General features: G+C 40.4%; 1 protein-coding gene across 1 annotated transcript in view; it reads right to left on the bottom strand.

Annotated features, from left to right (window-relative positions):
• Positions 1–17030, bottom strand: part of bmal2 (basic helix-loop-helix ARNT like 2) — a 99600-nt gene that overhangs the window by 17208 nt on the left and 65362 nt on the right. The window contains exons 2-9 of the mRNA XM_060923761.1: positions 9101–9227; positions 8755–8808; positions 8621–8662; positions 4180–4337; positions 4005–4084; positions 3321–3413; positions 3072–3189; positions 2788–2934 (exon numbers count right to left, since the gene is read on the bottom strand). Coding sequence (XP_060779744.1) covers positions 2788–2934; positions 3072–3189; positions 3321–3413; positions 4005–4084; positions 4180–4337; positions 8621–8662; positions 8755–8808; positions 9101–9227 — 819 coding nt within the window. The remainder of the gene's footprint in view (positions 1–2787; positions 2935–3071; positions 3190–3320; positions 3414–4004; positions 4085–4179; positions 4338–8620; positions 8663–8754; positions 8809–9100; positions 9228–17030) is intronic.

The following is a 17030-nucleotide window of genomic DNA, read 5'->3' on the forward strand; positions in this document are numbered from 1 at the left end:
CAGTCCATATGTCAAAGCAATGGCCGTAAACGAGATTCGCTGAGACCTGTGCAAGACATCGTGGACAGAAGTAAAACGTACAGCGGAAATCAAAGTGACCAACACCTGCCAAGATTGTCAAAAGATGCGCGCACCCTCCTTCGAATGCTGACGTAATCAAGCCGGAAGTTTTCCCTGGATCCGAAATCGCTCCCTACGCACTATATAGGGCACTATATAGTGGGGACGCCATTTTGTAGTGCTGTCCGAAACCTTAGTGAGGATTATTTACACCCAATACAGTGCACTCAAAGTATCCCACAATGCGTCACGAAAAGTAGCGTACAACCGATGGTCACTAACCAAAACAATATACCCCATCATGCATTGCGGCTACGCTGAAATAAATCAAATTAAAAGTCTCAAATTTGATTTAATAAAAGGCAGCAGCAAAGAAGAAAGCATTCAGCCTTGATTTCAAAAACTGAAAGCTGCAGGAACTTTGTATTTATTAATGTGAGAAGTGCACTCAGTATAATGTATCACAAAAACACATGCATGTATTTATTATTTTGAAAACCCACCAGCTGCCTGATCTGGCACGCTTTAATTGTGCTACTGTCGGTATGACATAAATACCAGCGCGACGGACTAGTGTCCGAAAGCTTTTAAGAGTCATCAGTCTGGAATGTAAGTGATGGGACGGTGGAAAAGGAACGTAACTATTTGTAGTGTAAACTCTTCAGTGGGAACAGCACAGGTGTTGTGTTTATACTTCTCGCTCTTGTATGGGTCCTTTTTAACAAAAAATTAGCTTGCTAGCTGATGTTAATACAAAGAGTTTCCGAAGTAAATATAATGTTAACTTAGATCTACAGTGTCTTGCAAAAGTATTCATCCCCCTGGTGTTTGTCCTGTTTTGTTGCATTACAAGCTGGAATTAAAATGAATTTTTTTGGGGGGGGGTTCGCACCATTTGATTTATACAATATGCCTACCACTGTAAAAGTGCAAACTGCTGTTTTATTATGATGCAAACAATAAGATGGAGAGAAAAAACAGAAATCTGGAGTGTGCATAAGTATTCACCCCCCTTTCGTGTGAAACCCCTAAATAAGAGCTGGTCCAACCAATTCACTTCATAAGTCACATAATTAGTTGATTAAGATCCACCTGTGTGCAATCAAAGTGTCACATGATCTGTCACATGATGTCTGGATAAATCAACCTGTTCTGGAAGGACCCTGACTCTGCAGCACTACTAAGCAAGCAACGTGAAAACCAAGGAGCCTCCAAACAGGTCAGAGACAAAGTTGTGGAGAAGTATAAATCAGGGTTGGGTCATAAAAAATATCCCAAACTTTGATTATCCCAAGGAGCACCATTAAATCCATTATAGCAAAATGGAAAGAATATGGCACCACTACAAACCTGACAAGAGAAGGCCGCCCACCAAAACTCACAGACCAGGCAAGGAGGGCATTAATCAGAGATGCAACAAAGACACCAAAGATAACACTGAAAGAGCTGCAAAGATCCACAGTGGAGATGGGAGTATCTGTCCATAGGACCACTTTAAGCCGCGCACTCCACAGAGCGGGGCTTTATGGAAGAGTGACCAGGGGAAAAAATCACTGCTTAAGAAAACACGTTTGGAGTTTACCCACCAGCATGTGACAGACTCCTCAAAACACACGGAAGATGATTCTCTGGTCAGATGAGACTAAAATTGATCTTTTTAGCCATCATGGGAAACACCATGTGTGGTGCAAACCCAACACCCTGAAAACACCATTCCTACAGTGAAGCATGGTGGTGGCAGCGTCATGCCATGGGGATGTTTTCTGCAGGGACAGGAAAGCTGGTCAGGACTGAAGGAAAGATGGATGGCACTAGATACAGGGCAGTTCTGGAGGAAAACCTGTTTGAGTCAGCGACGAAGGTTCACGTTCCAGCAGGACAATGACCTTAAAACATACTGTTCAAATTACACTGGAGTGGTTTAAAGGGAAACATTTAAATGTATTGGAATGGCCTAATCAAAGCCCAGACCTCAATCCAATTGAGAATCTGTGGCATAACTTGAAGATTGCTGTACACCAACGTAACCCATCTAACTTGAAGGAGTTGGAGCAGTTTTGCCTTGAGGAATGGGCAAAAATCCTAGTGGCTAGATGTGCTAAGCTAATAGAGACACTCCAAGAGACTTGCAGCTGTAATTGCAACAAAAGGTGGCGCTACAAAAGTACCGACTTTGGGGGAGGGTGAATACCGATGCACACTCCAGATTTCTGTTTTTTCATCTTATTGTGTCAATTTAAATAAAAAAAAAAACGCACACAATTTGCAGCTTTAAAATGGTAAGGATATTGTATAAATCAAAATGGTGCTAACCTTCCAAAAATCCATTTTAATTCCAGCTTGGAATGCAACAAAACAGGACAAATACAAAGGGGGGATTAATACTTTTGCAAGACACTGTATAACTCCAGCTAGTCTGTAGGTTTAAGTTATGTCTTCTGGCTCATGGTTCAGAGAGAGAATGTGTGGCGGCAATACAGAAAGCAGACACTTGGTGCGAGCGAGCAAGCAAAGAGCCTGAGGAGATTTGCATCAAGGGGCTTTGCTTCAGTGATCTTAAAACAATGGAGAGGAGTCAGGGGAGAGTTTGTCAATTGCTGTCGTGCCAGGGCTTTTGCCAGATTTGACACTTTTTTTTTTTTTTAATTGAGAGAAGGATTGGCTGAATATTTCAAGAGGGCTGATATAAATAACAATATTTATGAGGCAGTGGTTCATGCTGCTCACCTTTCTTTTTTGATGAGCTGGCCTGGAAGCTCTTTACTTCTTTAACAGCCACTTTGTTGTACTTCATTCGGCAGAAAAAAGAGCGGCGGGCTCCTGAAGAGAGTCGAGTGGCTCCTACAGGCAGATCAGCTTGCACCTGAAGTCCCGCTACACACACACACACGGGGGGGGGGGGATTGCCTACATTATAAGGTTCTACTCAGTGGGCACATTAAATGATGATACACTAGAAATTGTACACAACGTCCTCAAAGCAGCACTGTCAGTCACTTTAAAGGGTTTACTTTTGGCGTCTATAAGGCGTTCCCGTGGGTAGAGTTCAGCGGCAGAGAGCTGCTCCTTTACTTTTCCTATGTCTTTTGGATGAACATAGTCAAACAAACTCTGGCCAATCAGCTCTGGCTAGGAAACAAAATCAACAATCGAATGAGCCATAAACGTGTAATAAAATGTCCTCCAATTCATAAACAGCACTCTATTCACAAGTTGACAAGGCAAAAACATTTTTTTAAAATGATAAAAATTACCCTCACCCGTGTGTAATTCAGAATCTTTGAAACAGACTCTGACACAAATACGATCTTCCCCCGGTCACATCCAACCACAAACAGGAATCCATCCGCAGCCTAGACAACACGGAGATCACAAAGGTCAGTGGAGTGGAATGAAAAACAAAGACCAGCTGGACTACAGAGGACATCCAGTACACTAACACATCTATCTGTATACTGAAGGTGGAGAGAAACTAGAAAAAGCTCTTTAAAACACTTGTGCATTTCAGAGTTACAGGTACTACACATGGTATCTCGCTCTCGAAATTATAGGTTCTCATGTTCGTGGTGAAGCCAGCCAACTGCATCTTTTCAGATGACTTCTCACGCTGCGTCGCAGGGCAGCATGACGCACTCAGAGGAAAGCGTCACCTACTCTGTTCCACATACATGAGCTGAGATGTCCGTGATTGGCTAGGGTCACTGTGATTGACAAGGGGAGAGATGCTATGCCATCCCTCCTACCCAGAGAGCATGGCCAATTCTGCTCTCTTGGCTCCCAGTCATGCATGGCTATGGAATCATTGGAATCCCCCTGAAAAATGGGGTCACTGGCCAATAAACAAAAAAAAATTTAAGAGAACATCTGCTCTAAATTGACTTTGTAGTGCATTAAAAGAGCTAGGCATCACACTGACCCCACTGCAGTACACATGGCAGGATTACCCTGAGAACAAGGTGCTTGAGTTCATCATCAGGAAGGAATGAAGGCTTGTAGTTGGCTTTGGCATGGGAGCTGGTTGCACCTGGTCGAAACAAGAAAAGCTGCAGTCAGGAAGTGACGTAATGCTATTAGGCAATGTTGTTTAAAGCCTAACGAGAATCTTCAGGACAAATGCACCTTTGAGCGACTTGAGGTGTTGCACAGCCATGCGCAGCACAGTGAGTTTGTCAAGCTTGCGGGACGTGGGGTTACACGTAGGAATCATGGCTGACAGCTCGTCGATCAGGTTATTCATCTTGTCCCGCCGCCTTTTCTCAATCTGGCTGTGAGGTTCCCTATGAACAGACAGCTTATTTATCAATCATCAGAATGTCTTCTGTGTGTGATTCAGTCATAATCAGACTGAATTCTCACACGATTAAGCTCAACAACGTCACATAAGACCTTAAGGTCACACTGCTCAAATAGGTAGAAAATGTGCCTGACACTAATTTAACACTGGTTGAAGCAAAAATGTTATTTTAAATAAATAAATAAAAATTTAAAAAGACAGATAGACACTTCTACAATTGCAAATAATTTCTAAAAAAAGTGTGAAAGACTAAACCAAATTCTGGAAAATCAGCTCAAGGACACATGGGATAAAAGTCCAATTGCACCAATTACAAAAAGGTCAAAATTAAAGCTAGACTGCCTTTCAGATTTTTGAAGTTTAGATCATAAAAAGAATTTTCTCTGATTTTTGTTTACTAGACCGAAAGCTACTGAATTCAAATCACAGACTTCTGATTTTTAGGGTTTTTAAAAAAAATAGAACAATTAATGAATTTAGGGCCACGTGGCCCAAAATTCTCCGCTATTTTTTCCTGCTTCACCATGATGCAATTCAAGATACTACATCATGCATCATGTGGTCGGCTCCCCCCGTTTGTCTGCTTGACTGCGCAAAGCAAGCAACTTCATGCACATTACTTGCAAGGGAATTCCTTCAAATTAAATAACTTCCCAGCCACAGAATGGTCTGGGGTTTTTTTTTTGGAGATATTTCAGAAATAAACTCATCACAATGACCAAATTTCAACGTGAACTAAATTTCACCGATTTTACGAAATCTGAAGGCCATCTAGCTTTAAGTGGGGAAGAAAAGAAAAAAAAAAATTAGTTGGTCTGAGTGTATCACCTTGCTTTTAGATAAAGTCAAAGAGCCATGCAGCTAATGACCGTAAACAAGTGGGAATTAAAATGTCACACCAAGTCCTGGTCCCAATAACAGACAAAAGAGATGGTGGCTGATTGATCGACTCACTGCTTACAAAATAAACCCTACAGAAACATCACATCACATCACATTATCTGTAGCCGCTTTATCCTGTTCTACAGGGTCGCAGGCAAGCTGGAGCCTATCCCAGCTGACTACGGGCGAAAGGCGGGGTACACCCTGGACAAGTCGCCAGGTCATCACAGGGCTGACACATAGACACAGACCCCTACAGAAACATTTTAGGATTAAAATAAAAAGAAACATTTCTCCAAGGGTGTATTCAGACCAGGATAGTTCACTTGCTTTGGTCCGAACCAAATGTTTTTTTTATTTTTTCATTTTGGTGCGGTTCGCCTTCACACTGTACATTTTAGTAAGCGGACCAAAATCTGTCAACAAAGCCACGCGCCCTGAGGTCGTTCAACTATTGGTCAGAGACGACACGCGCACAAAGCGCTGTTCTGGGGAGCGCGTGAACCCCTTCTCCTTCATTTTCTCACTGAATACAGCAAACACGTCAGCATTTTTGTGTGTTCTCTCCAAAAGCTCAGATATGTGGACATCTGCCCATATATCCACAAGGGTACGCGTTTCTTCCTCGGCCCACGTTTGCCTCCTACTCATTTTTTGTACTCTGTAGTCTAGCCTACCACTGGTCTGAATGACTAAATGACTGTTGTAAGGTTCCCTTGACAACCGAAACAGTGTTTGCACTTTGCGGTGGAGTGTCAAGACTCTGTTTCCCATAATGCTCGACAAACAACGGAAGCTCCCGAGGTACAAAAAAGCAAAACTGTCAGATTAGGTCCGGTCTGCTTTCACACCTCCAAAAGGTCCGCACCAGGGTTCCTTTGGTCCGGACCGAGTCCGACCTTGCAGCTCGGTCTCGGTCCGCTTGTTTGGTCCGGACCAGAGTTCGGTGGTTTGTATTCAGACCAACCCAAAAGGTCCGGACCAAGGGAAATTTGGTTCGTTTGGTCCAGACCAAACAACGTAGGTGTGAATACGCCCTAAAAATACAGTTGTTTCAGTAACAGCCACTGATCACACAAAGAATATGACTAAAATAAATCTGAATTAAAATTCACATTCAAAAGCTTAGTTTGTACAAACATTCAAGTCATGTTAAAAAAAAATCCATTTAAAAGCAGGCCTGCAGTATACAATCAGACAAGAAGACCTTGTCTCTAACCTTGGTCTGCACTACTGTTCAGACACACTGTGCCTTTCAGACTTTGTTCAGGAGCCTTAATGTGTGCCAGAAAACCTTCGCCTAATCATAAGAGCATGTACTGCTAACAAGATCACTCCAAAACAAGACAATTCCACAGACTCGATGTTGAGAAGTTATTGTTTTTATTATCTATTAACTCACCCAGTAGAACGCTTCAACATTTCCTCTGTCAACACGGTTAGTCACTACCTAGCTAATGTCTGTATGAGCACTGGGTTCTACAAAATCACCTGACTCTCACCCAGTATAACGGAGCTTTAAACGAATAAAGTACAGAAGGGCAATTCTTCAGCAGAGGTGCCAAAATTATGAAATTATTAAGATTGCTGTAACTCATCAGCTCAGTGATATTGCTCAAAGTATGGAATCCAAGGCAAAATGTACTGAAAACCATATTTAAAAAAAAAAAAAAAATCACCCCCCCCAATTATAGAAATGTTGCTTCAGAGAAATCTTGGTCTGAATTTTAAGAAATGAAAGTTCAGGTTTTTCCTGACGCAATTCCGTTACCGACTTTTCGTTCCTCATGAAAGATTTTGCGTTCAGAGTTAAAGGTAGACTGCCTTTCAGATTTTAAGTGTAGGTCATAAAATGAATTTTCCCGACATCCAATTATTTTTGTTCAGTGGACTGAATTCGAATCACAGACTTCCAATTTTATTATTTTTTTAATAGAACAATTAATGAATTTAGGGCCACGTGGCCCGAAATCCTCCGCTATTTTTTCTTGCTTCACCATGATGCAATTCAAGATACTACATCATGCATCACATGGTGGGCTTTCCCCGTTCACGCAAGGCATTGTGGGATACAAATTTGAAGTCAGAGAGAAAAATCGAGGACACGAGTGTGCGAATGAAACGTGAAAGACCGACTATAGTAACGGAAAGCGAGAAGAAAGATGTTATGAAGAAAAGGAAATGCAGGACCAAACTAATAAACAATCGACGCTCAATGAGCACCTCGGTGTGATCAACTGTTCGTTTAGTGACAGAATGACAGTGCGTGGTCAAAGGTAAACCTGTGCATGCGCACATGGACTTCCTCTGTCTGCTTGATTGTGTGAAGCGAGCGATTTCATGCACATTATTTGCGAGGGAATCCCCTCAAATTAAATAACTTCCCAGCCACAGAACAGCAACTTTTTTTTGACCTATTACAGAAATAAACATACAGTATATCACAATGACCAAATTTCAGAGGGAACTAAATTTCACCAATTTTATGAAATTGAAAAGGCCATCTCGCTTTAAACATAGCCAATTTTTTGACAGTCAAAAGATACTCCATACAGTGTGAAATTTTTATTTTATACCATTACTCTGAGTCCTGCAACTAAAAAAAAAAAAAAAAGTTACCACATTTTGTTGCGAATGTAATTCCGTTACTGAATAACTACCTAGAACCAAACAAGCAGAATCTGAAGCCAATGGTGTTGAAGGGGAATTCTTCCATCACCAAGTCTAATCCTTCTTGTTACCAATTTATATGCCAGAAATATTGCTTCAAACATCAGCGAAGCAACTGAAGAAAAACCATTTCATATATTTGGCCTTGTCGTGATCTTGACCCTGTTTGGATCTATTCCAAAATTTAAATCTGTTCATCTGCTGATAATTCCAAATAAAGCCTGCAAACAAACATTCAAACACTCAGATATTGCCCTAATGCAAAAACTCAAATGGATGATCAACCTAGAAACATAATGCCAAGGTACAAACAAAAATATCCTACATACTGTATACTGTAAAAGGCACCAATGCTTATGGAACACAGGCCCCATGATGTAATGTAGTGGGAAAGTTCTTGGTTGTGAAATTATGTCCTGAATAGATTGATGTATTTATACCTTAATATTGCCTGACAAAAATCTCTGTCAGGAGGAATTTGTGACGTCGTCTGAGTGATCAAATTGCTCATTTAATTACCATTTCCAGCCTTCAGGTTCTACCTGGTCCCAGCAATGCTGTTCTGTCCGATTTATACATCGGATGACTCAGGTTAGATTAGATTAATTTATTTTGAAACTAAATAGCTTAAACCTTAATACAGCATGTTTGCAAATTTGGGGTCACTATATAATGTAGGTGGAAATTGTGTGTGTAAAAATAGATTCTCAGTACCTGAAACACTTAATTTTCACATGTGGATCATCCCCTTCTGACCTAACAACAAAAAGAGATGAGTTTCAGTGCTTTTTTAAACAAAAACATTCAGAATATCATCAGAGGGAGAGAGAGAGTGTATGCAAGAGTACTTTTCCTGTTCATCCTCCATTTCTTCATCCAGCACGGATGTAGATTTTGTTTCCCTGGAAACAAAGAGGCTCAGTGATTAACAAAGTGAATGAACAGTTAGCCTTCAGTCATTATTTAATCTGACACACACACACACACACACACACACACACACACACACACACACACACACACACCTCATTCTTTAAAAATCAGGATGGAGGAAAGACCAAAACTGATTGATTTTTTTTTATTGAAATGGAAAGTGCTGCACTATGATAAAACAACTACATGCTGACTTAACGTGATTGCTAATACACAAATCTCATCCCATCTTTACACATGGACAAATTAGCACACACGCACTTGTCAGCGTTGCCCTTGCGTTTCCTGGGTAGCTCCGTGCCGGACGCCATGCCAGCAGCTGAAGTGGAGGTCACCAGACTGGAAACAGAGACAGAGCAACTCTGGAGATCCTCCTCCAATGCATCTCCTGAAACACACACATCCACAGACACAAAAAAAGCGTTTACATTTGAACTGAATTGCCTTTGTCATTGCCAATATATGCAATTAAATTAAAATTGCCACTCTATGGTGCAAACATAGAAAAACAGGACGCTGAAGAGAGGACCCCCCCCCCAAAAAAAAAAAATTGATACTAGAAATTAGTGTGTATAAAATAACATCCAGGTGCATAGCAGCATGAATGAATTATATTCTTATTTGTGCTTGTTATTATTTAAAGTGCAAATTGCTTTCAGGGGGGGAAAAAAAAAAAAAAAAAAAAGTCAGGAGGTGCGCGCTTTGGCCAACCTATAACGCTTAACAGAGGGTAACAGTTCAGTTTGTGTCAGACTTCTACTTTAAATCATTATAGTATTATCCATCCATCCTTCCATTATCTGTAGCTGCTTATCCTGTGTTGGGCCACAGGCAAGCTGGAGCCTATCCCAGCTGACTGTGGGTGAGAGGTGGGATACACCCTGGACAAGTCACCAGGTCATCACAGGGCTGACTCAGACAACTAACCATTTCACACCTACGGTCAATTTAGAGCCACCAATTAGCCTAACCTGCATGTCTTTGGACTGTGGGGGGGAACCAGAGCACCCAGAGCAGGGGTGGGCAATTATTTTTTCCATGGGGCCACATGAGAAAATTTTGTGGAGGGCCGGACCAAAAGGCTGAACTAAATTCTGCATAATATTAATTGTATTTCTTTATATAAAGCAGTAAATAACATTGTTCTTACAAGCTGCTAAGACTGGTAAGAGTATGGAAAAAACGAGGTTGCCTTACAAAAAAAAGTCATTTATTCAATCAAATTTCCCAAAACAATGGTTAACAAAATGTGAACGTTTGTACCATTTTTTTCAGTCACATTCACCCCAAAACACAATAAAGACATCACAATATTGTCTTTCTACTCCAAATATCAAGCAAGATACATCATATTATAATAATGATGCCCACATTTGTAGTCTAATCACCTCATTTGGTGTTTTTCAGTTTATTTGTTCAGTGAGAGAAATCTAGTCTCTGTTGGTCTTTAACGAGTGCATCAGAGTCAGGTTGAATGTCTGAGGTGGAGATGCGAAGCACAGCTGACACATGATCATCAGTCCATTCGGTGTAGGAACCAGATCTACAGATCAGCTCGGGCTCCGGCGCCTGCTGGTGACGTCACACTATGTGATTGGCTGGACCGTTTGAAGGATGACGTACAAGTTTGTGGTTGGTCTGGACAAATTACGCAAGTAGTTATCGCGGGATTAGGTTTCGTGGGATTTCATGTCATGTTCATGTCGCGCGCATTGCGTTTTTGTTGAACACAACTTCAAAATAAAAGCAATGCACATTCAGTCCATGCATGAGGTAAAATTAGAAAATACATTTTATTTTGTAATTTCTAATTAACCTTACGCGGGCCGGTCAGAATGAACCAAAGGGCCGGATGCGGCCCGCGGGCCGTAAAATGCCCAGGTCTGACTCAGAGGAAACCCATGCAGACATGGGGAGAACATGCAAACTCCACACAGAAAAGTCCCCTCGTCAGCCACTGGGCTTGAACCCAGAACCTTCTTGCTGTGACACTCCTGGCAACACAATCATGATCTTTAACCAAGTGAATTACAAATCCACTGACCATTCATTTACTCACTACATTTACAGCACTGACCACCTTGTTTACCCCTTTTTTTTTTGCCAGATCAGAGCATACTAGCCACAAGAAGAATTTTTAGTTTGACCGAGACCCCATTTATGACGCACAACACACCAATAATTCTAATGTATATCACAAATAAAACACAAAGTTAGGAGAAAAATGATCAGGAAGGAATAAAGAAAATGCATGACAAGCGCAAACAATTAAAAACTTTGAACATCTTAGACATGAAGATGTGAAAGTAATGACAAATTTATGAAAAGATGGATAAATAAATAGCATGTTGTGATGCAGAACAAACACACACATCTTACATGGAAAACAGACGTGGGAACAGCTTCAGATATGAACTCCCCCCCCCCCCCCCCCCTACTATATACACAATAACAAATAATTATACATATGGGCCACTTTTTCCATGGAATAAAAACATGTAAAATATGCCCTTCTAGTGGGTTTATTGATGGCAAGCAATATTATCATCATAATTGCTTATACTCTATTACACCATTCTCCTCAATGGAGAATGAGTATGCAATATTGTTATAATATTGCACACGGTCAAGACAACACGATGTCGCACGCGAAGACCCAATGACAAAACTTTTCTCCTGCACATGCGCACAATCATTTCTTTGTTGGCCAGGAGAGAGAGAGAGAGAGAGAGAGAGAGAGAGAGAGACACGGTTAATTCAGCGCTCAGTGTAAGCACTAAATCAATAAACTGAAACAAAAAAAGACACGCTGAACACCCGAAAGGCTCCCAAAACTTCATTATATATTCTTCACGCATATTTAGAAGAGAAAAACATACCAACAGACATTGAAAAACTGGAAGAGACACACATCAGAAATGTAAAACTTCCAGAGGTGGACAAAGTACCCAAGTTCATTACTTAAGTCAAAGTACAGATCCCACTGGTCAAATGTTACTCCAATACAAGTGAAAGTTGTCCAGTCAAATTTTTACTTAAAAAGTACTGAAGTACTTGCTTTTAAAAATACTTAAGTATTAAAAGTACATTTTCTGTCAACGCATTGTATTATTGCCACAACGCTTACAAAACCTAATGCCTCTGAAGCGACCAACTGGATTTACTGAGTAATTTGTAGAACAAAACGCCTGGTAGAACATTACAAAGTGAAACAAATGAATTAACAAAAAAAAAAAATATCCATTGCCATTTAATTTTTATTTTAACATTCTTACTCCCACAAAGCAGCATGGTTGTGTTCTGAGAGCTCTGGCAGTGTCAGAATCAACAGCAAGATGTTAGCTAGTTCTTCTCTTTGGCTACTGGTTAAAAAAAATAAATAAATAAAATTAAAAGTTATATATATATATATATATATATATATATATATATATATATATATATATATATATATACACACACACACACACACACACACATACACAACAGAAACGTGAATTCACAAAATGAACATATGCTGTGCCATCATGCTGCTTTAACGTTAAGCTAGCTAGTCAGTGAAACTCCACCTGACATGCTAGCAAACTTTTTCAAACTTGAAATCATATTGGGTAGCTAATGCTACTAGAAAAGAAAGATTTCTACATTTTGCTTATTTGGCAAGATTATCCTAAAACTAATTTCTGAAAGGACTTCAGATAAGTTAACGTTATTCATGTTAGCGTAACTCCATTTTTACATACTAACAGTGTCCAAGTTAACAAGCTACGTGTTCTTGTTAGCCGTGGACAAGGCTACGGCAACTTGGCGGGCAAATCCATAGAAAGTCGCTTGACTAACCAGACTGCATTGCTATTGCAACGTTATCGCTAGCTCTAAAAGCAGACAACTTCATAGCAAGCTTTCTCTTGGAATAAATGTTTACAGACCTCAACATGCTTTCGCAGGTCGGATGGCAAGTTTTCATAGGCCGTGATCTGGTTCGCTTTTGGCAAACAAAGCAAGCATTTAAAATGAAATGACTATTCCTTTCAGAAAACTGATACATGGGTTCATGGGTCATGCATGTGTGCGTTCCCCAGAAGAACAGCCTCCTTCCATTCTGCCATCAACTGATCGTGTTCAAATAATGTTGCTGAGAAAATCATTGAACTTTATTTTATAGTCTATGGACGTGACCCTAGTGATTACTGATCGACTGTCTCAGTCACCTGTGAAAACAAGTCACATTTTAGAAAAGAAAAGGAAAAAAAACCCATCCACTTTCAAAGCTGCTTCATAGTAACAAGGACCTTGATAGAAATGTAGTGGAGTGAAAAGTACGATATTTGTCTTTCAAATGTAGTGAAGTTAAAGTCAAAGTTTGCAAAAAAAATAATAAAAGTACAGATCCTCAAAAGGTGTACTTAAGCACAGTAACTCAAGTAAATGTACTTTGTTACTGTCCACCTCTGAAAACTTCCACGCTAGCGAGTGACTGACAGTTTGTTCACAAACATGGCCGCAAGGTTTGCTTCATTAAAAGCCGAAGATTTAAAGAGAAAGATGCGTCGAACACCCGAAAGGCTACCAAAACTTCCCTGGATATTCTTCACGCATATTTACAACAGAAAAACCGACATCAAAAAACTGGAAGAGAAAGCAATAGCAGAAATACCATCAAAGTTCTACTTGTGGGTGAAGAAACGTGACCGAGACTTTTACAAGAGGACTTCACTCAGCAAAGCCCTTTTGTTTTGAACAACTGCAATGCAACAATTAACTCCTACCAAAAGCCTAGGTCACAACCGGACATACGGTTTTTTGGCCATGCGATTTTTGGCGTTTCCCCAAATCGCTGCTTTTTTTTTTTTTTTTGTTCGTGGAGAAAGACGCACGTTGGCCGTAAGTTTGTCTTGCAACCTGAAAAAACGTAAGCGCCCGTAGAGTTTGTTTGACATGACAAAGAACCTCTGAGGCCGGTCTGCAGCCAGTCTACGGCTCGAAAATCAGCACGTCACACGTGCGCCCTCCGTGCGTTTCTTGCACGTAGACAGGCCGTAGGAGCACGTATGGCCGGTTGTGACCGAGGCAAAAAGTAACTTCGAACATGAACTGTCTACCTGTATATAGCTTGTATACAAGATGGGTTGTTCAGGCTTTTTGGTCCTGTACCATTTTTCTTGTTAGAACTTTGACTTTGTACATTGGATTGACAGAACACTGAATTACATTCGATCAGAATCAGCATTCAATATTGCCAAGTTACCCCCCTGTTCTTAACTTTTTGTAAAGTCTATAATTGTTCCATTGAACGTGTATGTATAATAATACCATATACCACTCAATACCAGCCAATATTATTGAACCAGCCAAATCATGTGGCGCCAGTGCGATACATAAAAGTACGCAAATATAGGTCAAGAGATTCAGTTAATCCAGTCGGTGGCAGTTCCATGGGTGGAAATGTGTTGAGAGTAGTCTGAGAAAAATGGCCAGACTGGTTTGAACTGAAAAGTCTTTGGTAACTCAAATAACCACTCTTTACAGCCACGGTGAGCAGAAAAGCATCTCAAAATGGAAAATCAATGTACAACGCACCGAACTTTGAGACAGATCGGTTACAACAGCAGAGCAGCACATTTTGTTCCAATCCCGTCACCCAATATCAGGAAACGAAGACTACAAGCTGGTATGGACTCCCAAAAAGTGGACAGCTGAAGAACAGAATTGCCTGGTCATCGCCAACAGAGTTGTTTGTAAAAATCCCATCAACAGTTTCTGAAATACTCAAACCAGCCCATCTGGCTGACTGTGCTCACATGGAGAGCACATTCCCCCCTCATTCCAATGTTTGATGTGAACATTAAATGTCAACTAAAGCTCTTGACCCATATTTGCATGAGTTCATCCTAAAAAATATATATATAAAAAAAAGTGATCAGTGAGTATTTCATCTGTTGCATATTATTAGTCATGATGTTGACAATATGTATACTATAAATAGCAAAATACCTTTAAAGAGCATCAATACAAGATCAACTGTGAGCTACTGTTCACTTACGTATCCCCCTGCTCTCGCTTCTATCAGAATGCAAGCAACTGAAGGAATAAGACGCTTATTATGAATAAACAAATAATTAACCCTGAAACAAGTAAAGAGCAGTGTCTCTCCCCAGGGATTTCAAATAGTATCCTGCTAAACTGTCATTTTGAAATCGCATTTAGCTTCTTGAAATAGCGTCAAAATCCACCCTGCATGTTTCATTCAGTCGGTGAACAGGAAGCCGATGTGCGACAGACCTGAGGCCATCCTTGAAAAAAAATCCGTTTCCTGTCCACGGGTGAGCAAAAAAATTCAGTAGGGAGGGAGGGATTTTTATATATATATATATATATATATATATATATATATATATATATATATAGTAAAAGTGTAATCTGTTTTTTATGCAAACAGCCAAAAAGATATTTTATGCAAAATATAATAGTGAATTTGTATAATATTATAAAACCTACCATGCAGGAACAGGCGTCACCACAGACGGTCCTCGGCATTTCACTGCCTCTTTGATTATGTCCTGGCGGCCGTCTAAATACCACAAGCAGTTTGTAATGTTCATTACTACATTTGTTCCTTCAGTTTGGCCAGTATGTCTACAACCCCGATTCCAAAAAAGTTGGGACAAAGTACAAATTGTAAATAAAAACGGAATGCAATGATGTGGAAATTTCAAAATTCCATATTTTATTCAGAATAGAAGATAGATGACATATCAAACGTTTAAACTGAGAAAATGTATCATTTAAAGAGAAAAATTAGGTGATTTTAAATTTCATGACAACACATCTCAAAAAAGTTGGGACAAGGCCATGTTTACCACTGTGAGACATCCCCTTTTCTCTTTACAACAGTCTGTAAACGTCTGGGGACTGAGGAGACAAGTTGCTCAAGTTTAGGGATAGGAATGTTAACCCGTTCTTGTCTAATGTAGGATTCTAGTTGCTCAACTGTCTTGGGTCTTTTTTTGTCATATCTTCCGTTTTATGATGCGCCAAATGTTTTCTATGGGTAAAAGTCTGGACTGCAGGCTGGCCAGTTCAGTACCCGGACCCTTCTTCTACGCAGCCATGATGCTGTAATTGATGCAGTATGTGGTTTGGCATTGTCATGTTGGAAAACGCAAGGTCTTCCCTGAAAGAGACGTTGTCTGGATGGGAGCATATGTTGCTCTAGAACCTGGATATACCTTTCAGCATTGATGGTGTCTTTCCGGATGTGTAAGCCGCCCATGCCATACGCACTAATGCAACCCCATACCATCAGAGATGCAGGCTTCTGAACTGAGCGCTGATAACAACTTGGGTCGTCCTTCTCCTCTTTAGTCCGAATGACACGGCGTCCCTGATTTCCATAAAGCACTTCAAATTTTGATTCGTCTGACCACAGAACAGTTTTCCACTTTGCCACAGTCCATTTTAAATGAGCCTTGGCCCAGAGAAGACGTCTACGCTTCTGGATCATGTTTAGATACGGCTTCTTCTTTGAACTATAGAGTTTTAGCTGGCAACGGCGGATGGCACGGTGAATTGTGTTCACAGATAATGTTCTCTGGAATTATTCCGAGCCCATTTTGTGATTTCCAATACAGAAGCATGCCTGTATGTGATGCAGTGCCGTCTAAGGGCCCGAAGATTACGGGCACCCAGCATGGTTTTCCGGCCTTGACCCTTACACACAGAGATTCTTCCAGATTCTCTGAATCTTTTGATATTATGCACTGTAGATGATATGTTCAAACTCTTTGCAATTTTACACTGTCGAACTCCTTTCTGATATTGCTCCACTATTTGTCGGCGCAGAATTAGGGGGATTGGTGATCCTCTTCCCATCTTTACTTCTGAGAGCCGCTGCCACTCCAAGATGCTCTTTTTATACCCAGTCATGTTAATGACCTATTGCCAATTGACCTAACGAGTTGCAATTTGGTCCTCCAGCTGTTCCTTTTTTGTACCTTTAACTTGTCCAGCCTCTTATTGCCCCGTCCCAACTTTTTTGAGATGTGTTGCTGTTATGAAATTTCAAATGAGCCAATATTTGACACGAAATTTCAAAATGTCTCACTTTCGACATTTGATATGTTGTCTATGTTCTATTGTGAATACAATATCAGTTTTTGAGATTTGTAAATTATTGCATTCCGTTTTTATT

Source organism: Neoarius graeffei, chromosome 6 (genome assembly GCF_027579695.1).
Source record: "Neoarius graeffei isolate fNeoGra1 chromosome 6, fNeoGra1.pri, whole genome shotgun sequence".
Lineage (NCBI taxonomy): Eukaryota > Metazoa > Chordata > Actinopteri > Siluriformes > Ariidae > Neoarius > Neoarius graeffei.